This window comes from Cherax quadricarinatus, chromosome 53 (assembly GCF_038502225.1).
Source record: "Cherax quadricarinatus isolate ZL_2023a chromosome 53, ASM3850222v1, whole genome shotgun sequence".
Classification (NCBI taxonomy): Eukaryota; Metazoa; Arthropoda; class Malacostraca; order Decapoda; family Parastacidae; genus Cherax; species Cherax quadricarinatus.
In genome coordinates, this window is record NC_091344.1 from 22,113,174 (window position 1) to 22,140,003 (window position 26,830).

The 26,830-nt window shown below is 40.8% G+C and overlaps 1 protein-coding gene across 7 annotated transcripts in view; it reads right to left on the bottom strand.

The window, feature by feature from the left end:
- The window catches only part of LOC128692377 (zinc finger protein 385B-like), a 45,329-nt gene extending 28,244 nt beyond the window's left edge, over window positions 1-17,085 (bottom strand). For 2 of the 7 annotated variants that reach the window (XM_070096452.1, XM_070096456.1), the window contains exons 1-3: window positions 16,940-17,085; window positions 14,540-14,692; window positions 6,940-7,178 (exon numbers count right to left, since the gene is read on the bottom strand). In XM_070096452.1, the coding sequence (XP_069952553.1) occupies window positions 6,940-7,143 (204 nt within the window). In that variant the 5' untranslated portion in view covers window positions 7,144-7,178; window positions 14,540-14,692; window positions 16,940-17,085. Of the gene's footprint in view, window positions 1-2,059; window positions 2,148-4,786; window positions 4,928-6,939; window positions 7,179-14,539; window positions 14,693-16,939 lie in introns of those variants that run through there. The other 5 variants (XM_070096453.1, XM_070096458.1, XM_070096454.1 and 2 more) reach the window with 5 other exon arrangements.
- Between the last annotated feature and the right edge of the window lie 9,745 nt (window positions 17,086-26,830).

Sequence of the window (26,830 nt, forward strand, 5' to 3'; positions counted from 1 at the left end):
TTTCCATTATAATAATACATAATATTATATCTATTTCTACAAGTACTTGTACAAGGTATACAGGCCTAGCTGACATCAATGACATACTACTATATAGAAAGCCCATTGTTATGCAGAGCATTTTGGGCAAATTAGGTCAGTTTTGTCCCAGGATGTGACCCACACCAGTCCACTAACACCCAGGTACCCATTTTATACTGATGGGTGAACATAGACAGCAGGTGTCTTATGGAAAGATGTCCTAATGTTATCCAGCTGTACCAGAGATGTGAATCACGGACCTCAGTGTATGAGCTGAGTGCGCTAGTGATCAAGCTATGGGGTACCCTTGTGAATACGGGACCCTTGTGAATACAGCCATTCTTACTAAGTAACAGCCAGTCATGTCTAATATATAGCCTCTGTCTTACTAAATGTTTTTCAAAACTTACATAGATAACCTCATCCCCAAACTTCATATCACAAATAGTATATAATATCAACAAGTTGATAAGTAAGACAAAGACTGAGTCTTGTCATCTTGCTCCTAGACTGATGGACATTTCATCTGAAAAAATTCCTGATATTGCAGATATATCTTAATTATCAACCTAGAAAACTAGTTGACATCCACGATTTAAAAAGTTGGATGCCTCGCCAGACACCATATATGCCATTGTATAAATGCATGTCTGCAATATGTAGTTAACCTGAATAAAGCTCGTGTAACTAAAGCAAAATATTGTATATAGCTGTAAATATATCCTGAATAGTTACATATTAGGGTATTATGAAACAATAAAAAAGTAAATTATATTAAAAAATTGCTGAAGGCTAATTTTTTAAGTAAAAATAAAGCAGGTTACAGGAGTGACATATTGTGCGAATTATTGCCATGGATGTGAATAATCTACATACTGCTATATACAATACACATGCTGATGTGTATAATGTACATGCTGATGTAATAACACTGCACTAGGCAAGGACTCGAACTCATGCTGCGTTGGCCTGCCTCTTGGTGGGCGAAAACACATGACGCCCTTATCCACTGGACCGTGCGATCTGGGCGTCATGTATTTTCGCCCACCATGAGGCAGGCCAAAGCAGCATGAGTTTGAGCCCTTGGCTAGTGCAGTGTTGTTATTGATCAATACCACTCGTTCGTGGTCACAATAATATAAAATGCTGATGTAAATAATGTACATGATGTAAATAATGTACATGATGATGTAAGTAATGTACGTGATAATGTAAATAATGTACATGCTGATTTTATTAATTTGAATTAATAAATTCAAGTAAAACATAGCTATATACTGAGTATATTTTGGCACTAAAGAGGCCACACATTCAGCTTACTTTACTCCTATGTTATCTCCTTATATTGTGATTTTGACAGACTTATTTGGGTATTTTAACTTCTAAGATTTAAATATTATATCCCAAGGACTCCAATGGGTTTTCATCAGTAATTTACACTATATATAAACTAAAGTAAACCCACAGTTTAGTTCCCCATGAATGTGGGTTTATTTGTGGCCTGTACAAGAGTATACTAAATTCCATTGTGCCATATACAAGGGTATACTAAGATTTGTACCATATACAAGGGTATACTAAGATCATTTGTACCATATATATGAGAATACTAAGATCATTTGTACCATATACAAGGGTATACTAAGATCATTTGTACCATATACAAGGGTATACTAAGATCATTTGTACCATATACAAGGGTATACTAAGATCATTTGTACCATATACAAGGGTATACTAAGATCATTTGTACCATATACAAGGGTAAACTAAGATTTGTACCATATACAGGAGTATACTAAGGTTATTTGTGCAGTATATAAGAGTATGGTCTGATTATTTGTGCCATATAAAAGGAGTATACTTCAATACTTTTGCTCAGCTCAGTTTTATCGTAGCATTCATCTGGGGGGAAGCACTAAACCCGCTGGTGAGACAGCGCCTGAGGAACGTGGGGGATGAGGACTCAGGTTTAATCCCGGTAAGTGAGGAGGGCGGGGATAACTCTACCTCCTAGGATCAAGAGAACCACACTAACACCAAGGTTTAAGAGTAGCCTTGTAGAGCAACGCTGACTGCCACCCCCGGCGTCACCTCCACCATCCCTCACTCTTCCTTTCATTGCCTCACCCTGTCTTTACCCTCTCACCCTCACCTCTCACACTACGCAGGCCTAAAGGCCTACTAATCACCTACGTGTCACACAGGTGAATGTTCCCAAAGGAAGCATACTTACAGATTAATTTTAAATAATTCACGCGACACCAAGGAGTCCAGCCATCACTACAGAGGTTCACTGTACAGGTCGCTTATACTCCGAGGCGGCGTCCACACACTCCTCTCACACAGTATAGAAAACTAGTACGCACCAATAACTCACTACAGTTGTGACCGGGTGTGGAAGTGTGAATTGCTCATTACTCTAAAATTTGTTCATGATTGTAGCCATGTATAAACGCAAGTAACCATTCTTACAGTATTCATTACCTTTGTAACTTGTGAGTTCATTACCTTGTACCTAGTTCAGCCATCAAAACTTTGGGGCCCAGTCCCTGGACCCATTGTGTACCTCTGTAATCTGTTAATACCTTTGTAACTTGTCATGATTGTGACTAGACCTACCTGGAGTTCATTACCTTTGTAAATTGTGAATTCATTACCTCTGTAACTTGCTCAGCCATCAAAACTTTGGGGCCCAGTCCCTGGACCCATTATGTACCTCTGTAATCTTTTGACTACCGCCCACAGGATGGGTATGGGGTGCATAATAAACATATTAAACTGTAAACTGTGCTTCTGCCTTCACTTTATTATATAGGATCTTTGTGATGGTGCTTTATCCCTCTTGCTGGACTCATTTTATTGTAGTCACTGAATTGTGGTTGCAGGGGTCGAGTCACTGCTCCTGGTCCCGCCTCTCTGCTGGCAGCTGCAGGGTTCAGTCTCCTGGCTTTACCTTTGTAACTAGTTCAGCTATTATAACTTTGGGGTCCAGTCCCTGGACCCATTATGTACCTTTGTAATCTTTTGACTACCGCCTACAGGATGGGTATGGGGTGCATAATAAATCAATCAAATCAAATCATCTCCTGGCTGCATCAGCCTTTTCATACTAATTACTGCATGGTTACGTTTATCGTGGTGCTCTAACGCATTTAAATCATCATATCGATGGTGCAGTTTTAATCTTCGGCCGCAGAGATTTCATTCGGATAATTAATTAAGTGGGTTAGTAAACTAGGATAACCCAGTAAAATCAGGATTTTTAGATTACATTTTGCCACAGAAGTGACTAGTTTTTTGTGCACCCCATATCCATCCTGTGGACGGTAGTACAAGAGCATACGGATACACAAAAGGCCCAGGAACTAGGCCCCAAAAGGGTTACTAGGTGTACATATGGGTTTTTATTTATCTACCTATCTACAGTTCACCTATCTGTTACAAGCAAATTTAGGAAACTTGCTTAGTATATCTATCTTATTTTCATTAATAAGATATCTTGACATGTCACATAGGTTATTATATTGTTTGTCTGTATTCCTCAATAACTGAACAATTAAGCACATAGTGTTCAAGACAGTGACCATATGCCTGATCACATAATTTACATTTAGTTTGATCATCATCTGTGTCTCTCCCAAACTACCGGAAGTACTTGTAACAAAGCCTAAGCCTGGCCACTACTACATCAGTCAGTGTTCACATTGCACGTTGCTCCATAAACATACTTATCTACGTTCATATTATCATAGTGTGTTATAGATCTACTCAGGCTTCTAACTGCATTCCTATAACAATCATTTTCATTATTTACTTCTCTCCTAATATTATTCCTAATGCTAGACACAGATATACCAAAGTTATGTTCTACATTCTCCTTCTGGGTACTCTTCTTGGCTAACACCGAGACTCCCTATTTTTTTTTTCCACCGGGTTTCATTAATCCTCATCCCCAGGATGCGACCCACATTAATCGACAAACACCTACTTGCTGCTAGGTGAACAGTGAACCATAGACTCGGTGACCTGAAGCCACTGCTTACTGAGCTTAACCTAGATTGCGTTTATATGAATCGCTAAGGTTTTTTGGGTTATCCTTGGTAATTTAGAGTATATATGATAATTGCACTTATGTGTACCTGTGCCTAAATAAACTTAAAACCATGCGAGTCATCCAACACAGGAATTGCTAGAGGTTCGATCCAACATCCGCTAATGGGGGGAGACAATACTCTGGTAGCCAGGCTTGTCTTCTCTGGTGCTCAGGTCCAGGACTAACATCAGTGGTGTAAGTTTATTCAGGTATAAGTACACATAAATACAGTTCCATATATTATCATACATAGCAGCACATGTGTAGATTACCTTGGATAACCCATAAAAAAGTCAGACGTGGTGATCTCACGGCCATCACATTAAAGATTGTTTATTTCAGCATAATACAATGTTTGAACAATGTGGGTAACATTTAGGTGTACATGTAAAGAAGTGTGTATGCAGAGCACCGTCCTACTCCTACAACCTTGGACCTATCTTCAGTCTTTTAAAGATGGGGTCTTCACAAAAAACCTCGCCTGCCTTTTCTATTCCCACGTCCAAACGCCTCGAATTATGATACCTTCAACGTTGCTGCCAACTCGATCTTCAAACTCAACAGCCTTGTTGAGATGAAATTCCTTGAAGTCAACTCTACTCAATTCTGATACCTCCAGTGTTCACTATCAAATGCAGAAATGCCCTCTACCAATTCTAAAGTACTCACCCTTGATGCACCCATGCCTACTTGCACTACTGAGCCCACCACATTAGCTCCGCCTCCAGAAGATCAAGAAGCACTCACAAACAATACCACGGGTGGGTTTGAACCCGCGATCAGAGTCTCAAAACTCCAGACCGTCGCGTTAGCCACTAGGCCAGCTAGCTTCAATAAGATTCATCCAACTAGGTATATTTCTACACCATAAGAAAGTTAGCATTGGCACCACTGTGACCACAAATGCAAGTTTTTACAGGGGCTAACCCGACGGTCTGGAGCTTTGAGACTCTCTGATCGCGGGTTCGAACCCTACCTATGGTATGGTTTGTTTGCTTGTGTCATTACGATTTCGTGAATCAAGCAGTCACGTTAGAAGAAATTCAAGTCGACGACCACATCCCCGGCTTCACCTGGTGACGGTGAAGCCGGGGGGTGGGGTGGAGGCACGTCTCTCAATCTAGATATCCAAGTGTTGTACATTTATCTTATTTATTATCTTGTCACTATTATATACCATTGATCTAAAGACACTGATATGGATTGAGAAAAAGGGACCCAACACTGACTCCTGTGGAACACCACTTGTAACAGGTTTCCTCCCCATTTATGTCAACTTTCCGTTGTCTATTGGTCAGTTAAGAACAAAAAGTCACAATATTGTGACTGGAACAATACACAAATAACCAGCACATAGGAGGGAGGAGCTTACGGCGACGTTTCGGTCCGACTTGGACTAGTGTGACTTTGTAAATGGTCCAAGTCGGATCGAAACGTCGTCGTAAGCTCCTCTCTCATATGTGCGGGTTATTTGTATGTTTGGTTCAGTAATGGGTTCTTCTTATCCTTTATCATTGTTCACTGCTTCAAATACCTTAGTGAAAAGATTAGTAATTTCGTGAGTAAAAAACTTTAGGTAAATGAAACATGCAACATTTCTGAATATTTAATTTTTTTTAGCCTAGAAATAAAAATTAATTTTTCAGAACGTTGCATATGTGTTCATTTATTTCCTTGATTGCAGGCATTTTTGTAACCTTTCTAATCTCATTAAATTCGTCGTTTTTTTTTTATTGTTTGGGAAGAACTTCACCATCACTGTACACAGGAATAAACAATAGCTCACAGATATATCAATTTGAATAGCCTCTGTGTATAACAAGTCAGTAGACACCACAGTTTTCTTGCAGCCTGTCACGCCCCCTCCCTTCCCTAATTGTAACAGCCTGGTTAATCTGGCCCTGATCCACCATGAGGCCTGGTCACAGATCGGGCCGCGGGGGCGTTGACCCCCGGAACTCTCTCTCCAGGTATACTCCAGGTATCCGTGTCCTGTTTCTTGAAGAGTCCATCCTGTCCTTTCAATCAAATCCTCTATATGTTTTAGCGACTTTAGTATGTCTTCTCCGGTCCTTCTATCTTTAAGGTTACTAGGTTCGGTTGTCCTGTAGCCTCTCAACATGGTTCATTCCCGTTATCTCTGAGACTACTCTAGTTGCGAACTTCTGCATTTTTTTCAGTTTCTTGACGTGTGTTCCAGCTGGTGCTGTGTATATCTCTTAGTGAATAGACACTGGAAGTTTACTTTAATCGCTATTTTACAGATTAAAGTATTCTTAAAATGTAGTTTTGATGACTCTTGTGCAGTCAATATGCTTTAAATCTAGCAAACCAGTGCAGTGAAGGAATTCTTTACTTTCTGGCGCTTATCCTTCGCGTAATCCAAACAGTATAGGATGTGTCCATCAAGTACTGCTTTCCTGGTTGCTCTTTCTCCTTTCCTGGGCCATCATGATCTCTTACAGTCGTACCTATAATTTGATAGGCCGTATGCACGGTCACCACACCGCAAAAAATTGTAATACAAAACGTAAAATTATAAATACTAATATATGCAACAATAATATGACACTAAAGATAAATACTTGAATACAATAATAAAATATAAATAACTGAATGAAACATCTGTTTTCAATGGGAGTCTCTCAGTCAGTGGAGTATTAAGCGAACAGTCAGGGCTGAGAAAGATATGGTCTCCAGCAACACAGCATCGGGAAGAGCAAACCTTATTTCTCTCGGAATCTGGAATGTCTTAGAGTAGGAGAGAGGTGTGTGAGGACTCAGTAGGTGCGTATGACGTCTCCTTCAGGTGACTGACTAACCTCTGATGGCTTGCAGGTGGTGGCAGAAGATCCACCCAGCACCAGACCCTCCCTATCGCAGCAGCTGAGAGCTGTGAACAAGTTGAAAGGTGGAAAAGCCGCTGGATATTGAGGCACTAGGGACGAGGAGGTGCTTACAGCTGGTGACGCCACAATCCACGAGTTGCTAGCCGTAGTTTCAGCCATTTTGCGCACGGGTACCATTCCATCTGACTGGTAAGTGGCCTGGCCACCCCAATCTGGAAAGGATAAAGGGTTGGAGAGGACTGGAGCATATATTTTGGGGTGTTGTTATATGATTCACTGAGGGGGTAGGAAAGAAAAATTCCCCGATTGTTTTCTGGTGACACTAATTTGAGATCATCGGTTTCTGATTCAACTGCAGCAAGCAGTATGGATTTGCTCTCAGAAAGTCAGAAAGAAACCAAAAGTGAGCTTGGCGTGCTTGTGGTGCACCTTCGTTATACAGCTGAAGGGTCTGGCAGAAGTTGTCGCTCCAGAGGAGTACCTCGAACACAGCAAGACTGAGGGATACCATGGACGCTGCGCATACCAAGTAATAATAATAATAATAATAATAATAATAATAATAATAATAATAAATAAATAAATGAGTACAAAGGCTTACGATATCAACACGTGTGTGTCTGTGTGTACATACACTGAGTTAATTTTAATCACTATTTTAGGTATTAAAGTATTATTGACTTGTGGTGAACACTGGCATGCAACCTTAAAATGACCCTCGTGCAATCGATAAGCTTTAAACCAAAAAGGCAACCATATATATCCATATATGTATGTAATTGAGTTACTCAATATTCTTCTTAATTGATGAAGAACATTAATGATCACACAATAACATACTCCAGGAATATCAATATGCCAAGAGATGAATTAATGTGGTGCGGGGGCTCTTGATTCAAGATAGGCGGAGCTACCCTTCCCTTCCTCAGAGCAAACCTGATAACCTCCCATTCGCTAGGTGTTGCCTGATTCCTAAAGGTTTAGCGCTTGGCAGACGATGCACCATCCCCCCAATGAAAAGCAGGGGTGTCACTAGCACGTTAAGAGACCATACAATAAGTGTCAGGGGCCCGAGACTGTTCAACTGCCTCCCAGCACACATAAGGGGGATTACCAACAGACCCCTGGCAGTCTTCAAGCTGGCACTGGACAAGCACCTAAAGTCAGTTCCTGATCAGCCGGGCTGTGGCTCGTACGTTGGTTTGCGTGCAGCCAGCAGCAACAGCCTGGTTGATCAGGCTCTGATCCACCAGGAGGCCTGGTCACAGACCGGGCCGCGGGGGCGTTGACCCCCGGAACTCTCTCCAGGTAAACTTCAGGTAAATATGTATAATAACCCAGAGGCATATATATATATATATATATATATATATATATATATATATATATATATATATATATATATATATATATATATATATATATATATATATATATGTCGTGCCGAATATGTAAAACTGGTCAATTAACAAGAACTCATTTAAAATTAAGCCCTTTCTAAAATTTTCTCTTATACGTTTAAAGATATATATTTTTCATTAATGTTAATGTAAAATTTTTAAATTTTACTCCAAAAGAATCTTAGAAAACTTACCTAACCTTATTATAACAAGAACAATTTATTTTAGCCTAACCCAACTAAATATATTTTAGATTTGTTTACAATAATTTAATACTGGAGTTTACCTGGAGAGAGTTCCGGGGGTCAACGCCCCCGCGGCCCGGTCTGTGACCAGGCCTCCTGGTGGATCAGAGCCTGATCAACCAGGCTGTTGCTGCTGGCTGCACGCAAACCAACGTACGAGCCACAGCCCGGCTAATCAGGAACTGACTTTAGGTGCTTGTCCAGTGCCAGCTTGAAGACTGCCAGGGGTCTGTTGGTAATCCCCCTTATGTGTGCTGGGAGGCAGTTGAACAGTCTCGGGCCCCTGAAAAACACAGTGAAATACATTTTTTTCTTTAGGTTCAGAATGATTTTGGCGAAATTATTGCATACACAAATTTCCGCTTGTCCTATATGGCAAGATGAACGTTGATATTTAAGCCAAGATCGCAAGTTCTGCCTATTCGGCACGACATATATATATATATATATATATATATATATATATATATATATATATATATATATATATATATATATATATATATATATAGGTAGTAGGTTGGTAGACAGCAACCACCCAGGGAAGTACTACCGTCCTGCCAGATGACTGTGAAACAAAAACCTGTAACTGTTTTGCATGATGGTAGGATTGCTGGTTTCTTTTTCTGTCTCATAAACACGCTAAGATAACAGGGATATCTTGCTACTCCTACTTACACTTTGGTCACACTTCACAGACACGCACATGCATATATATATATACATACATCTAGGTTTTTCTCCTTTTTCTAAATAGCTCTTGTTCTTTTTTATTTCTTCTATTGTCCATGGGGAAGTGGAAAAGAATCTTTCCTCCGTAAGCCATGCGTGTCGTATGAGGCGACTAAAATGCCGGGAGCAATGGGCTAGTAACCCCTTCTCCTGTATACAATTACTAAAAAAGAGAAGAAGAAAAACTTTATAAAACTGGGTTGCTTAAATGTGCGTGGATGTAGTGCGGATGACAAGAAACAGATGATTGCTGATGTTATGAATGAAAAGAAGTTGGATGTCCTGGCCCTAAGCGAAACAAAGCTGAAGGGGGTAGGAGAGTTTCAGTGGGGGGAAATAAATGGGATTAAATCTGGAGTATCTGAGAGAGTTAGAGCAAAGGAAGGGGTAGCAGTAATGTTAAATGATCAGTTATGGAAGGAGAAAAGAGAATATGAATGTGTAAATTCAAGAATTATGTGGATTAAAGTAAAGGTTGGATGCGAGAAGTGGGTCATAATAAGCGTGTATGCACCTGGAGAAGAGAGGAATGCAGAGGAGAGAGAGAGATTTTGGGAGATGTTAAGTGAATGTATAGGAGCCTTTGAACCAAGTGAGAGAGTAATTGTGGTAGGGGACTTGAATGCTAAAGTAGGAGAAACTTTTAGAGAGGGTGTGGTAGGTAAGTTTGGGGTGCCAGGTGTAAATGATAATGGGAGCCCTTTGATTGAACTTTGTATAGAAAGGGGTTTAGTTATAGGTAATACATATTTTAAGAAAAAGAGGATAAATAAGTATACACGATATGATGTAGGGCGAAATGACAGTAGTTTGTTGGATTATGTATTGGTAGATAAAAGACTGTTGAGTAGACTTCAGGATGTACATGTTTATAGAGGGGCCACAGATATATCAGATCACTTTCTAGTTGTAGCTACACTGAGAGTAAAAGGTAGATGGGATACAAGGAGAATAGAAGCATCAGGGAAGAGAGAGGTGAAGGTTTATAAACTAAAAGAGGAGGCAGTTAGGGTAAGATATAAACAGCTATTGGAGGATAGATGGGCTAATGAGAGCATAGGCAATGGGGTCGAAGAGGTATGGGGTAGGTTTAAAAATGTAGTGTTAGAGTGTTCAGCAGAAGTTTGTGGTTACAGGAAAGTGGGTGCAGGAGGGAAGAGGAGCGATTGGTGGAATGATGATGTAAAGAGAGTAGTAAGGGAGAAAAAGTTAGCATATGAGAAGTTTTTACAAAGTAGAAGTGATGCAAGGAGGGAAGAGTATATGGAGAAAAAGAGAGAAGTTAAGAGAGTGGTGAAGCAATGTAAAAAGAGAGCAAATGAGAGAGTGGGTGAGATGTTATCAACAAATTTTGTTGAAAATAAGAAAAAGTTTTGGAGTGAGATTAACAAGTTAAGAAAGCCTAGAGAACAAATGGATTTGTCAGTTAAAAATAGGAGAGGAGAGTTATTAAATGGAGAGTTAGAGGTATTGGGAAGATGGAAGGAATATTTTGAGGAATTGTTAAATGTTGATGAAGATAGGGAAGCTGTGATTTCGTGTATAGGGCAAGGAGGAATAACATCTTGTAGGAGTGAGGAAGAGCCAGTTGTGAGTGTGGGGGAAGTTCGTGAGGCAGTAGGTAAAATGAAAGGGGGTAAGGCAGCCGGGATTGATGGGATAAAGATAGAAATGTTAAAAGCAGGTGGGGATATAGTTTTGGAGTGGTTGGTGCAATTATTTAATAAATGTATGGAAGAGGGTAAGGTACCTAGGGATTGGCAGAGAGCATGCATAGTTCCTTTGTATAAAGGCAAAGGGGATAAAAGAGAGTGCAAAAATTATAGGGGGATAAGTCTGTTGAGTGTACCTGGTAAAGTGTATGGTAGAGTTATAATTGAAAGAATTAAGAGTAAGACGGAGAATAGGATAGCAGATGAACAAGGAGGCTTTAGGAAAGGTAGGGGGTGTGTGGACCAGGTGTTTACAGTGAAACATATAAGTGAACAGTATTTAGATAAGGCTAAAGAGGTCTTTGTGGCATTTATGGATTTGGAAAAGGCGTATGACAGGGTGGATAGGGGGGCAATGTGGCAGATGTTGCAAGTGTATGGTGTAGGAGGTAGGTTACTGAAAGCAGTGAAGAGTTTTTACGAGGATAGTGAGGCTCAAGTTAGAGTATGTAGGAAAGAGGGAAATTTTTTCCCAGTAAAAGTAGGCCTTAGACAAGGATGTGTGATGTCACCGTGGTTGTTTAATATATTTATAGATGGGGTTGTAAGAGAAGTAAATGCGAGGGTCTTGGCAAGAGGCGTGGAGTTAAAAGATAAAGAATCACACACAAAGTGGGAGTTGTCACAGCTGCTCTTTGCTGATGACACTGTGCTCTTGGGAGATTCTGAAGAGAAGTTGCAGAGATTGGTGGATGAATTTGGTAGGGTGTGCAAAAGAAGAAAATTAAAGGTGAATACAGGAAAGAGTAAGGTTATGAGGATAACAAAAAGATTAGGTGATGAAAGATTGAATATCAGATTGGAGGGAGAGAGTATGGAGGAGGTGAACGTATTCAGATATTTGGGAGTGGACGTGTCAGCGGATGGGTCTATGAAAGATGAGGTGAATCATAGAATTGATGAGGGAAAAAGAGTGAGTGGTGCACTTAGGAATCTGTGGAGACAAAGAACTTTGTCCTTGGAGGCAAAGAGGGGAATGTATGAGAGTATAGTTTTACCAACGCTCTTATATGGGTGTGAAGCGTGGGTGATGAATGTTGCAGCGAGGAGAAGGCTGGAGGCAGTGGAGATGTCATGTCTGAGGGCAATGTGTGGTGTGAATATAATGCAGAGAATTCGTAGTTTGGAAGTTAGGAGGAGGTGCGGGATTACCAAAACTGTTGTCCAGAGGGCTGAGGAAGGGTTGTTGAGGTGGTTCGGACATGTAGAGAGAATGGAGCGAAACAGAATGACTTCAAGAGTGTATCAGTCTGTAGTGGAAGGAAGGCGGGGTAGGGGTCGGCCTAGGAAGGGTTTGAGGGAGGGGGTAAAGGAGGTTTTGTGTGCGAGGGGCTTGGACTTCCAGCAGGCATGCGTGAGCGTGTTTGATAGGAGTGAATGGAGACAAATGGTTTTTAATACTTGACGTGCTGTTGGAGTGTGAGCAAAGTAACATTTATGAAGGGATTCAGGGAAACCGGCAGGCCGGACTTGAGTCCTGGAGATGGGAAGTACAGTGCCTGCACTCTGAAGGAGGGGTGTTAATGTTGCAGTTTAAAAACTGTAGTGTAAAGCACCCTTCTGGCAAGACAGTGATGGAGTGAATGATGGTGAAAGTTTTTCTTTTTCGGGCCACCCTGCCTTGGTGGGAATCGGCCGGTGTGATAATAATAAAATAAATATATATATGGAAAACAATCGCAGACAGGCGATCTTAACTTAACAGTGCAAGACAAGCCACGGGGGGGAGGGGGAATCTTGAGCTCAAGTACTTTCACACTTCACAGTGCGTTATCAGGAGCTGTGCAATGTTGGAATGGCAGCAACAGGAGAAAATGAGCGGAAGTTATTCAGAGTATGGTATCGTGCGATGTCGTATTGATTTTTTTTTTTTTTACAGTGTGGCTTGGAATGTCGATAGTAGGTTTGGGTTAATCGAGGCAGAGTTCCACTAACTGGGTCATTACATGACCAATAACCAAGTTACCCAATTTTTTTTATTTCCCATTTGTCGTGACAAACTCCATCCACCGTTCGCCAGCGTCACTGCCTGGTGACTGACATATATAAACATGCCAAATATAGGCTGTGTTTCCCTTGTCTCTGCTCACAACCAACAGACACTCTCACCTCTTACTCTTTCGTTGTTATGTGTATATATATTTTCTGTACATTTCATCTCCCATTCTTCACGAGGTCAAAGAGATGACAAAGAAAGGGAGTGAGAGACAGGTGCAAGGGAAGCATTTATTGGGGTAATAATTCCTTCGTTGTAGACCTTTGTACAGCAGTGGCACAATGGAAGTTCGTAATACATCTGTACTTTAATTACAGTCTGTAGTATCCTAGGACTGGAGAGGGGGGGGTGTAGGAAGACTGGGCTAGTATAAAACAGAGAAAAAAGGGTTGTGGGTACACAGAGAGAAAGACAGATGAGAAAGAATGTTGCTCATCCACTTTGGTCTCTGATTTAAGAGTGTTACTTTGTAATGAAGTGGAAACTAAAATAAGATAGGATAATTACGTTTGCCAAGAAAATGCATGAGTTACCACACGACGTTAACAGCAGATTTTACAAAGAAAATCTCATAGTTATGGTACAGCATATCCGTTGGTTGGTTAAGAATACTAGACATGAATGTGAGCAACCTTTATTAAATTTTACTCTTTAAAAACAAAAATAAATGCAATAGCAACTATTTAGCTTTCTTTTTAACAATGTCGGCTAACAGCGGCACGGAATGTCATGAGACTTTCAACCCTTCAGCATTTCCAAGGCTTCGCGAAAGGGGCCACCATCATCTAGGTAGGGAGACTTTGGAAGGTTCTAACGGCCAATCAGGGGGCATGAAATTGTTGATATGGCTTTTAGCCAATAGGGAAAACTCTTCGGCATCGTCAAGTAACCAATCAGAGAGCCCTAGCTCTTTCCCAAGGAAGTTGAGGAGATGAGAAGCAGTGCAGTTCTAGACTCGGTAGAGAGTGTTTCGCAATCTCCCCGTTACTTTAAAAAAATCATAGAAAAACCTAAGAAAGGTATGGCAAAAGACATAAAAAAAGGGCAGATCCATAAAATACGAGAAGCACATCAGAATCTCCATTATTCTAATCAGCGATCTCAATAAGGATCAGTACAGTCTTCTGGATGAACACCTCTACATTTCCAATTTTCCGCTTTCATTCATTTCCAGTTTTAGTACGTATCCACCAAACAAAACATTTATCAAGAAAACGCTTCACCTCAAGTGGCTTCTTCAGTCATCAGGCTCGAAGAAACCCTTAATAAATATTTAGATAATTGGACAAGTGTCGTCTACCTTCAACATGTTAGCATCAACCTATTTCCAGCTTATCCTTATTTATTTTCAAGGAATATCTCTAAATGACAGTTTGCACAACAGAAAAAAGTGGTGGTGGTTTGCTTGCAATCATTTTATTAACGATTTTGGTAGAGTAATATTGTATAAAGATTTATACAGTGTGGTGACTTGGTTGGTATACTCACCGTCATAGACGAGAGTCTGGCCTCAGGTAATGGGAATCTGTCTTTATATAGACTGTCTTCTTCCTTCTGTTATTTTCTTCCTTATTTGCTTCCTTCTTCGGCAGCAACGTCACGGCGAGTGTACGAGGGAGATGCCCAGGAAGACCGTGGCTGCTGCGTGACCAGGACCAGAGAGAGTTGAGATAACTGAACTTAGTTATCTAGGTCAGAGTGAGTGTGATAGCTAACCCAGGTCATCTAGATCAGACTGACTGAGCGTAATAACTAACCCAGGTCATCTAGATCAGGCTGAGTGTGGTAACTAATCCAGGTGATCTAGATCAGACTGACTGAACGTAATAACCCAGGTCATTTAGATCAGGCTGAGTGTGATAACTAACCCAGGTCATCTAGATCAGACTGACTGAGCGTGATAACTAACCCAGGTCATCTAGATCAGACTGGCTGAGCGTGATAACTAACCCAGATCATTTAGATCAGGCTGAGCGTGATAACTAACCCAGATCATTTAGATCAGGCTGAGCGTGATAACTAACCCAGATCATTTAGATCAGGCTGAGCGTGATAACTAACCCAGATCATTTAGAACAGGCTGAGCGTGATAACTAACCCAGATCATTTAGATCAGGCTGAGTGTGATAACTAACCCAGGTCATCTAGATCAGACTGACTGAGTGTGATAACTAACCTAGGTCATCTAGATCAGACTGACTGAACGTGATAACTAACCCAGGTCATCTAGATCAGACTGAGTGTGATAACTAACCTAGGTCATCTAGATCAGACTGACTGAACGTGATAACTAACCCAGGTCATCTAGATCAGGCTGAGTGTGATAACTAACCCAGGTCATCTAGATCAGACTGACTGAGCGTGATAACTAACCCAGGTCATCTAGATCAGACTGACTGAACGTGATAACTAACCCAGGTCATCTAGATCAGACTGAGTGTGATAACTAACCCAGGTCATCTAGATCAGACTGACTGAACGTGATAACTAACCCAGGTCATCTAGATCAGACTGACTGAACGTGATAACTAACCCAGGTCATCTAGATCAGACTGACTGAGCGTGATAACTAACCCAGGTCATCTAGATCAGACTGACTGAGCGTGATAACTAACCCAGGTCATCTAGATCAGACTGACTGAACGTGATAACTAACCCAGGTCATCTAGATCAGACTGAGTGTGATAACTAACCCAGGTCATCTAGATCAGACTGACTGAGCGTGATAACTAACCCAGGTCATCTAGATCAGACTGACTGAGCGTGATAACTAACCCAGGTCATCTAGATCAGACTGAGTGTGATAACTAACCCAGGTCATCTAGATCAGACTGACTGAACGTGATAACTAACCCAGATCATCTAGATCAGACTGACTGAACGTGATAACTAACCCAGGTCATCTAGATCAGACTGACTGAGCGTGATAACTAACCCAGATCATCTAGATCAGACTACCTGAGCGTGATAACTAACCCAGGTCATCTAGATCAGACTGACTGAGCGTGATAACTAACCCAGATCATCTAGATCAGACTGACTGAGCGTGATAACTAACCCAGGTCATCTAGATCAGACTGACTGAACGTAAATACTCACGCAAGGTTTATGTGACGTTTTATGTCTCTACAAACTATTGCATTTCTTTCATAACATTATAAAATCCAGGTAAACTTTTATTAATATACCATTTGAAATAATTCAGTTTTTTGGGGTAATTACCTTCTTGCAATATATCTGTTTAATTTACGTTTTCCAATTTATTATTATTATTATTATTATTATTATTATTATTATTATTATTATTATTATTATATTTTCACTTGATACATGTTTATATAAAGGAATGTTTAGTTGGGTGTACGTGCCTAAAGCCCCTTTATATGCAGAGCATTTCGGGCAGACTTAAAATTAACTTAAAATTAATAAGGCAGTAACAGTACATATGGTCATTAAATAAGTTACAATGAATACAAGAGACTTAAGTATTCTATTAGGTCATGCTGTATGGATATAATAAGTCTTGTAGAGAAGACGTACAATTTTGATTATTAAGTTACGGGGCCACAATGGAATGATTAACATCTGAGATGAATACATATATTGAGAGTAAGTATTTATCGATTATATTGATAAGAAAGTTTTATCTATGTTCATGATATTGAGCAAATGCAGTGAATTTGGCCGGGAATCAATTTTTTCTCATCAGCGTTATAACGAAACGACGTTAAGTGGGGACTTGCTGTATATATTTAGAGTAAAACATAACGAATTGAAAATTACCGTATATTTTTAATCCTTGGTTTAATACAACTTAGCTATGATGGATATCTCGCTCCCTCCCCCCCAAAAAAAACAACAATAATAAGTAAAATATTTTTATATTACACCCAGTGTTTGGTGGAAACGATGCTGGCAGGTGAAGACAGTGTTGAATGATGGGTGGGTGTTCGTGGATGTCCGTGGCAGGGTTGTAACCACTGGTAAGTAGGCTCAAATTGGTGCCTTAAGCATCTCCATGGAGGCTGCTTCACCTGTGGAAGAACAGTGATGCTAATGGTTAAAGGTGCATTGTTAGAGAGAGAGAGATTGATGTAGGTAACAGCTCTTAGCTTGTAAATAAAGTTAGGAACGGAGAACCTAACCTCGTAAAACTCTTTGTAAAAAAGAATACATTGACTGTCTCCCAAATGATTTTTTTCTCTTATTAAGAAACATTCGGCAAGTCACTTGACCAAATTAAAGCTAGCACACATCTGGCTCACACTCCACAATGTACTTTACAAGGACTGTACTTTCTTTAATATTAAGGCAAAGATGCCCTTGTGGGTGAAATCTTTCTTCTTTCAACGCACCGGCGGTATCCCACCGAGGCAGGGTGACCCAAAAAGAAAAACGAAAGTTTCTCTTTTTAACTTTAGTAATATATACGGGAGAAGGGGTTATTAGTTCCTTGCTCCCGGTATTTTAGTCGCCTCTTACAACATGCATGGCTTACGGATGAAGAATTCTGTTCCACTTCCCCATGGAGGTGCGTGAAAGCTGTCAGAACGATATTGATAGTTACGCTTTGAAATGAACAACGAAAGGATTAATTTGTCTTTAAACCTGTGTAATACTGGTGGGAGGTCATGACCTTAATGAGGTCAAACTCTCGAAAAAATGTGGAAGAAAATGTGGAGTAAGTTGAAAGCAGATCTCAAAATATATACTGAGTCTGTTTGCTAGGGGACTAAACTTTTATAGCCTTGTTAACTCTGCTTTTGCCTAGATAGTTTAGGTTAGTGTAGTATAGCAGAAGGCTCTCTCCCCCACCCTCCACTCTATCTGTCCACGCTAAACGTACCCTAACCTTACTTAACCTTACCTAACCTAACCTAACCTAACTTTGATGTGATTAAGTAAGTGCAAGAACTGTAGCGAATTTATTAGACAGGACGTTACATTACGAAACCCAAATTCCACAAATTTTATTGCAGAATCCACGTTGATGTCAGGTTTAGCAATTTTTCATAAATTTTGCGATCTTGCCCCGGAGGGCGCTCCTCTCTCTCTCTCTCTCTCTCTCTCTCTCTGCTTGAACACTGAAGTGACATTTACTGGATCGAAATAGATTTCCTTGTTTACATTTGGGTCTTCTCTTGATACGTTGAACATTAACGCTAATGGATGGTTAAAAATCAACGTACCTTACGAGACAAATACGTCAAAAGACGCACGTAATAACCTGCCGATAGTTACACCAGGTACAGGTTAAGAGGCAGGAGCCAAACAGAACAGTATGTATGTAACGTTCCTGACTCTCTATATATCAGGTATATTTTGATAAATTAGACACATGTGCAACACTTGGGTATCTTTACTGAGGAAACGTTTCACCACACAGTGGCTTCATCAGTCCATACAGAGAATGGTGAAGAACTGGGGGAGTTTGAGGTAATCAGTCCCCCAGCCTTGAGTAGATGTAATGTGTCCATCTATCTTGAAAGATCATTGGACCATAACCTTCCAGACAGTGTGTATAAGGTACAACCATAATATTCCAGACAGTGTATATAAGGTACAAACATAACCTTCCAGACAGTGTATATAAGGTACAACCATAACCTTCCAGACAGTGTATATAACACTGGAAGGTTATGTTTGTACCTTATATACACTGTCTGGAAGGTACAAACATAACATTCCAGACAGTGTATATAAGGTACAACCAAAACCTTCCAGAGACTGAGAGTGATATATTACAAACCCAGACTGAGGGACTGACCACCTCAAAACTTTAAGGGTGATGGACTGATTACATCGTCTTCAAGTATCTTCTGCTTCTATCAACTTTTCTGTACTCGACTGAAGAAGCCTACTGTGTAGGCGAAACGTTTCAAAATAAAGATACCTAACTGTTGCATATGTGTCTTACCTAACAAACCCAGGAGTGTGTCAAGGTCACCGTGTGCACACGTAAAACACCCAGGAGTGTGTCAAGGTCACCGTGTGCACACGTAAAACACCCAGGAGTGTGTCAAGGTCACCGTGTGCACACGTAAAACACCCAGGAGTGTGTCAAGGTCACCGTGTGCACACGTAAAACACCCAGGAGTGTGTCAAGGTCACCGTGTGCACACGTAAAACACCCAGGAGTGTGTCAAGGTCACCGTGTGCACACGTAAAACACCCAGGAGTGTGTCAAGGTCACCGTGTGCACACGTAAAACACCCAGGAGTGTGTCAAGGTCACCGTGTGCACACGTAAAACACCCAGGAGTGTGTCAAGGTCACCGTGTGCACACGTAAAACACCCAGGAGTGTGTCAAGGTCACCGTGTGCACACGTAAAACACCCAGGAGTGTGTCAAGGTCACCGTGTGCACACGTAAAACATCCAGGACAAAAATCCATATCTTTATGGATGCTAAGTCATGTACCGACGTCTCTACTTACACGACACATTAAGAATTCTTCAGGATTAGCGTTAATATGGCGCAACTCGCCATTGTAATATGCCACATTGCTCCATTATAAAATTCCGTATTTTTTTCGTTTTTTGTTGTTGTTGTTTGTATGATTTTTGTTTTATAGATCAATTAATATGTATTTTTTATTCATTAAACTCCATAATAATAATAGTAATAATAATAATAATAATAATAATAATAATAATAATAATAATAATAATAATAATAATAATAATTATTATTATTATTATTATTATTATTATTATTATTATACTAATAATAATTTTAATAAATAATAATTATAATAATACTAATTATAGTAATAAAATAATAATAATAATAATAATAATAATAATAATAATAATAATAATAATAATAATAATAATAATAATAATAATCCTGAGCTTACAAGTATTCTTAATCTTCATGAAAGATAATGACCATTTAGGCAACCAGCGGCCCCAACCTCACTCTCTCCCAGTGTGAGCAAAACACGCCCTTCTGTAGGAGAAGACGAAGGTCTGACCTTGCCCGACCAGCTCAGCAGACAGGACCGGCTGGGCCAGGGTCTTGTGAGACCATTATACCGTTCGCCAGCCGAGGTATCCGCCAGCCTGGATACCTACCGCAGAGATATGCGAACGGAAGCGGAAAGACAGCTTCCTTTTCCTCTTTTGCTGGGAAGAAAAGTGGAATGGGCAAGTGCTTGTTGAGATAGAAGGGGTAATAAGGCTAGAGTTAATGATAAGATTATATATATATATATATATATATATATATATATATATATATATATATATATATATATATATATATATATATATATATATATACATATCTCGAAGGATTTCGGGGGTCAACGCCCCCGCGGCCCGGTCTGAGACCATGTCTCGTGGCGGATTAGGGTCTGATCAAACAGGCTGTTCCTGCTGATCACGCGTAAACTAACGTACGAATTACAGCCCGGCTGATAAGGTACTAACTTTAGATGCCTGTTCAGCGCCTTCTTGAAGACAACCAGGGGTCTATTGGTAATCTCCTTTATGTATACTGGGAAGCAGCTGAACAGTCTTGGGCCCCTGGCACTCATTGTGTTGTCTCTTAGTGTACTCGTGGCGCCCCTGCTTGTCACTGGGGGGATGCTACATCGCCTGCCGAGTCTTTTGCTTTCGTGGAGAGTGATTTACGTTTGGCGATATGGGACTAGTCCTTTCAGGATTTTCCAAGTGTATGTTATCATGTATCTTTCTCGCCTGCATTCCAGAGACTACAAATCAAGGGACTTCAACTGTTTCCAGTGATTTAAGTGCTTTATAGTACTAATATGTGCCGTGAAAGTTCTCTGTATATTCTCCAGGTCTGCAATTTCGCCTGCCTTGAAAGGGGCCGTTAGTGTACAGCAGCATTCCAGCCTAGAGAGAACAAGCTATTTGTAGAGAATCATCATGAGCTTGGCATCTCTAGTTTTGAAGGTTCTCGTTATACATCCTATCATTTTCCTAGCAGATGTGGTGGATACATTGTAGTGATCTTTGAGAGTGAGATTCTCTGACATTATCACTCCCAGGTCCTTCACATTAATTTTTCTCTCTGCTGTGTGGTTGGAATTTGTGTTATACTCCGATAAAGTTTTAATTTTCTAGAGTTTCTCATAGCGGAGTAATTGACATTTGTCTTCATTAAATTTCATAAGAACATAAGAAAGGAGGAACACTGCAGGAGGCCTGTTGGCCCATACTAGGCCAATTCATCCCACTAACAAAACATTTGCCCAACCCAATTTTCAATGTCACCCAAGAAATAAGCTCTGATGTGAAAGTCCCACTCAAATACAACCCCTCCCACTCATGTACTTATCCAACCTAAATTTGAAACTACCCAAAGTCCTAGCCTCAATAACCCAACTAGGTAGACTGTTCCACTCATCAACTACCCTATTTCCAAACCAATACTTTCCTATGTCCTTTCTAAATCTAAACTTATCTAATTTAAATCCATTACTGCGGGTTCTCTCTTGGAGAGACATCCTTAAGACCTTATTAATATCCCCTTTATTAATACCTATCTTCCACTTATACACTTCGATCAGGTCTCCCCTCATTCTTCGTCTAACAAGTGAATGTAACTTAAGAGTCTTCAATCTTTCTTCATAAGGAAGATTTCTAATGCTATGTATTAATTTAGTCATCCTACGCTGAATGTTTTCTAACGAATTTATGTCCATTCTGTAATATGGAGACCAGAACTGAGCTGCATAATCTAGGTGAGGCCTTACTAGTGATGTATAAAGCTGCAGTATGACCTCTGGACTTCTGTTGCCTACACTTCTTGATATAAATCCCAGTAATCTATTTGCCTTATTACGTACGCTTAGGCATTGCTGTCTTGGTTTAAGGTTGCTGCTCACCATAACCCCCAAGTCCTTTTCGCAATCTGTATGGCTAAGTTCTACATCATTTAACTTATAAGTACTAGGGTTATGGGCACTCCCAAGCTTCAGAACCTTGCATTTATCTACATTGAACTGCATCTGCCACTTTTCTGACCAAGAATAGAGTTTGTTTAAATCTTCCTGAAGTTCCATAACATCTACGTTTAAATCAATTATCCTACCTATCTTTGTGTCATCGGCGAATTTGCTCATATCGCTAGTAATTCCCTCATCAAGATCATTGATATATATTATAAACAACAACGGGCCCAAGACTGATCCCTGTGGAACGCCACTTGTTACAGATCCCCACTCGGATTTAACCCCATTTATGGACACTCTCTGCTTCCTGTCAGTGAGCCATGACTCGATCCACGAGAGCACTTTTCCCCCAATGCCATGAGCTGCCACTTTCTTTAACAGTCTATGGTGCGGAACTCTATCAAAAGCCTTACTAAAATCTAAGTAAATAATATCAAATTCTTTATCGTGGTCAACAGCCTCAAAAGCTTTACTGAAGAAAGTTAATAAATTAGTTAGACAAGACCGGCCTCTTGTGAATCCATGCTGAGTATCATTAATCAAGCTATGCTTATCGAGATGGCTTCTTATAATCTCAGCTATAATTGACTCTAGTAATTTGCCTACAATTGAGGTCAGGCTTATTGGGCGGTAATTTGAGGGTAACGACTTGTCCCCTGTTTTAAAAATAGGAATTACATTAGCCATCTTCCACATATCAGACACTACACCTGTTTGAAGAGATAAATTAAAAATATTAGTTAATGGTTTCGTAGTGTTTCCTGAGGGCCATTTAAAAATTTGGTTAATATCCGTTTGCAGACTCGCAGTGTCTTCGATGGATGACACTGTCATGCAAATTCGAGTGTCATCTGAACTATGTATGGCTGCCAGATGCCAATTTTACACATTCATTCCGAGAGAAAAGTAGAGAGAGGGACAGGAATGGAGAGTGAGATGCAGCAGAAGGGCTGAGAGAAATGGATTTTTTTAATAGTGATGGGTCAACCGAAACGTTGTTCAGATCAATTCAGTGATGTCTGGTTGTCAAGTTCAGTTTGTGTGTTGTGTATTTGTGTATTGATTCAGTCACAGTACTGTGCCTTTGTGCACTGAGTAGACTCAGTAAAGATTTATTTAGGTACAGGTATACATAAGTACAATTATTATACATAGTAAAATAGTTCGAGCCCCACCTGTACCGTGGATTATTTGCAATCATATTCTACGATTTCGCGAGTCATAACAAATAACATATATGTAAATTGCCTAGGATAACCCCCCAAAAAAGTCGAAGTGACTTTTTTCCACTGGAGTCCTTGCAGCCCTGAACCTCACATATATCTGTGTTCTGCTGGAAAGACTCATATAATTTTGTAATATGCTGAATACTTACCTTAATTAACACAAATGCTCTTTACCAGCATGAAAGCAACCGCGCCGCTGAAGGATAAATTTTTCACTATAGTTACCCCGAGATCCACTCAGGAAGGACTGAACTATACCCATTTTCTGTAATAACTACTGTTCTATTGATTAAATTTTTGTGAGTTCCATCACTAGTTCCTCATGAATATCAGAGATAGATTCTTATATTAATATTAGATCATAAGCAACACTAGTAGCAGCAGCAGCAGCAGCAGCAGTGTAAGTAGGTAATAGCAGCGACAGCACAAGCAGTACTAAAAACAGCGATAGGAGCAGCAGAAGCAGTATCCAGCAGTAGTAGAAATAGGAAAAGTAGAAACGGAATCCGTAGCAGTAATAGAAGCAGCAGAGATCCAAGCAGTAGCAGCAGCAGCAGTAGCAGCAGCAGCATTAGCAACAGTAGCAGTAATAGCAGCAGCAGTGCTGAGGTGTTTCTCTCAGCTATCATCCGAGGGTGATGCTGGCCTCTCAAAATCACCATCTGAGGGCGATGCTGTCCTCCGAAGATCACCATCTGAATGTGTTGCTGGTCTCCCAAGATCACCATCTGAATGTGATGCTGGTCTCCCAAGATCACCATCTGAGTGTGATGGTGGCCTCCGAAGATCACCATCTGAGTGTGATGCTGGTCTCCCAAGATCACCATCTGAGTGTGATGCTGGCCTCCCAAGATCACCATCTGAGTGTGATGCTGGTCTCCCAAGATCACCATCTGAGTGTGATGCTGGTCTCCCAAGATCACCATTTGAATGTGATGCTGTCCTCCCAAGATCACCATCTGAATGTGATGCTGGTCTCCCAAGATCACCATCTGAGTGTGATGCTGGTCTCCCAAGATCACCATCTGAGTGTGATGCTGGTCTCCCAAGATCACCATCTGAGTGGGATGCTGGTCTCCCAAGAACACCATCTGAGTGTGATGCTGGTCTCCCAAGATCACCATCTGAGTGTGATGCTGGTCTCCCAAGATCACCATCTGAGTGTGATGCTGGTCTCCCAAGATCACCATCTGAGGGTGAGGTTGGCCTCCCAGACATACCCAAGCTGCCAAACGACACTTAGCCAAGAATAGACTCAGTTTAATCTTGGGAACCTGCTACTGGTCTTACATTATCTTGACAGGTAGTAAAGTCGAGGTATCTTACGATACTATCTCGTGATCCTAACTTATATCCCAGAGACCAAATCGTCTCAGTATTAGACGCACTGAAAAAAAGTGAATTATGCTCCCGAGGTGCAGTTATAAACATGATGACTATGTATGGAGGTTTGAGTAAAGTTTGACTCTCTTCAATACAGGAGTTCAGTTTCTGCTTGCTTCTCTGCTTTAAATATCACGAGTGACTGTAATGCCATATTTGCGTCAGTGAGTTGACTGGTTAATGGAGGTTCTAAAGCCTATCGTCTCACGAGGGGTATTAAGGCTGTGTGCCACCTGTTCACCAGTTTCCAGTTTTTTTGGTCACCTCTGTATTCGGCTGAACAAGCCTGCCGTGAAGGCGAAACATTTCGGAAATAAAGATAAAGTGTTGCCTAAGTACCCTATTCATTCACCAGTCCTAAAGCAGAGTTTAATGTAAACTCTCAGTGTGTATACAAAGAGAGAGACATACAACTCTTGGTGTGTATGCACTGAGAAACATACACCTTTCGGTGCCTTGAATATCTCCTACTTGAAATGTTGTTGTCTGAATGATAATGGTATACATACCGACAGGTTGATAAGTTAGACATATGTGCAACAGTCAGGTATCTTTATCTCGAAACGTTTCGCCTACACAGTAGGCTTTTTTCAGTCGAATACCGAGGCGGCAGCAGAGATATAAAAACGATGCAGTCAGTCTAATGGTTATAATTATAGCCATAAGTTTTAAAGGGGTGGACCGGTAAGCCAGCGGAAGGCCTGGAGTATACCTGGAGGGGGTCAGTGCCCCCGCGGCCCGGTTTGAGTCTAGGCCTTGTAGTGGGTCAGGGTCTGATCAATCAGGCTGTTACTGCTGGCCTCTCGTAAACCGACGTACGAACCACATCCCGGTTGATCAGGTACTGACTTTAGGTGCTTGTCCAGCGCCTTCTTAAAGACAGCCAGGAGTCTATTGGTAATCCCCCTTATGTATGCTGGGATTCAGCTGAACAGTCTTGGGCCCCTGACACTCACTGTGTTGTCTCTTAGTGTACTCGTGGCGCCTCTACTCCTCACTGAGGGAATGTTGCATCACTTGCCGAGCCTTTGCTTTCATAGGGAGTGACTTTCTTGAGCAAGTTTGGTACTAATCCCTCAAGGATTTTCCAAGTGTATATTATCATGTATCTCTCTCGCCTGCATTCAAGGGAATACAAATCAAGGGTCAGATGACCGAAAACTCCAGCCGTGGGTCATCGTATGACTGAGACCTGCGTTAGAAAACACTTGTCTTGTTCCTGACAAACTTTATCTAACCTAGTCCATCATCCTCGAAGTCGTACACAGTTTTCAGATTCCTTGATGCTCGAGCGGTGGAACCTTCACCTAAGGAATTACAATACTTCTCTCCTTTTAGATCAAACCTGATCACCTCCCATTCTGCAGGCGCTGTATGGCTCCTACGGATTAAGTGCTTCCCCGCGATTATGGTAATGATAATCATAATTCCGTCCTTGGCGCCTGGGATGAGAATAACATGAACGGGTGACGGTGTCAACACAAGTGTCTGCTCCTAAAATATCTAACCACCTCATTATTTATGCCGTTTTAAAATATCTTCAAGTCATATTTTTGTAACCACGTTTGTGTATGTCTCGTGTGTCTTTTTAAATTATATATTATTCAGTTAATATACGTTTTAAGTTATATATCTAGTAAATTAACATCTCTTTGAGAAGTCAAGGTAATTAATATTATTTACATATAATAATGTCAGTCTTGCTAAAAAAAATTATCTTTAAAATATATAGCTTCAATAATACGTGTGGTAATACATCGACACCATGCCTAATCCCTCTAGAGTAGGGTAGGTGCTTGAGCCCGAGTCTCTAGCTCACAAGACTGTCATTCCCATTTGCTTCTTTGGGGCGGGGGTGGCAAACCAGAGAGGCCTAGCTTGTGGCTAGGCCTGGGGACAGTTGGTCCCCAAGATGAGGAGGTACCTGTGCTTCCTCCCATGGGAGACTTAGGTCTCAGACACTCCCTAAAGAGGGAGCCAAGGCCGGGCCCGGGAGAATACCAGCGAATCTTTGATAATAAATAATAATAAAGTGTGGTAATGGTTATACCTGATCATAACTTACAAGGGGGTGGATGGGGGTAAGCCAGTGGAAGGTCTCGGTGAGATGACCTGAAGTTCCTGTGGCCAGATCATCACATGACTAAAACTCGTGTCAGGAAACACTTGTCCTGTTTCCTGACAAATCTTATCTGTTGGTGTGCAAGTTACAAGCAGCCTTAATAACCCTCGTAGCAAGATTCTCTC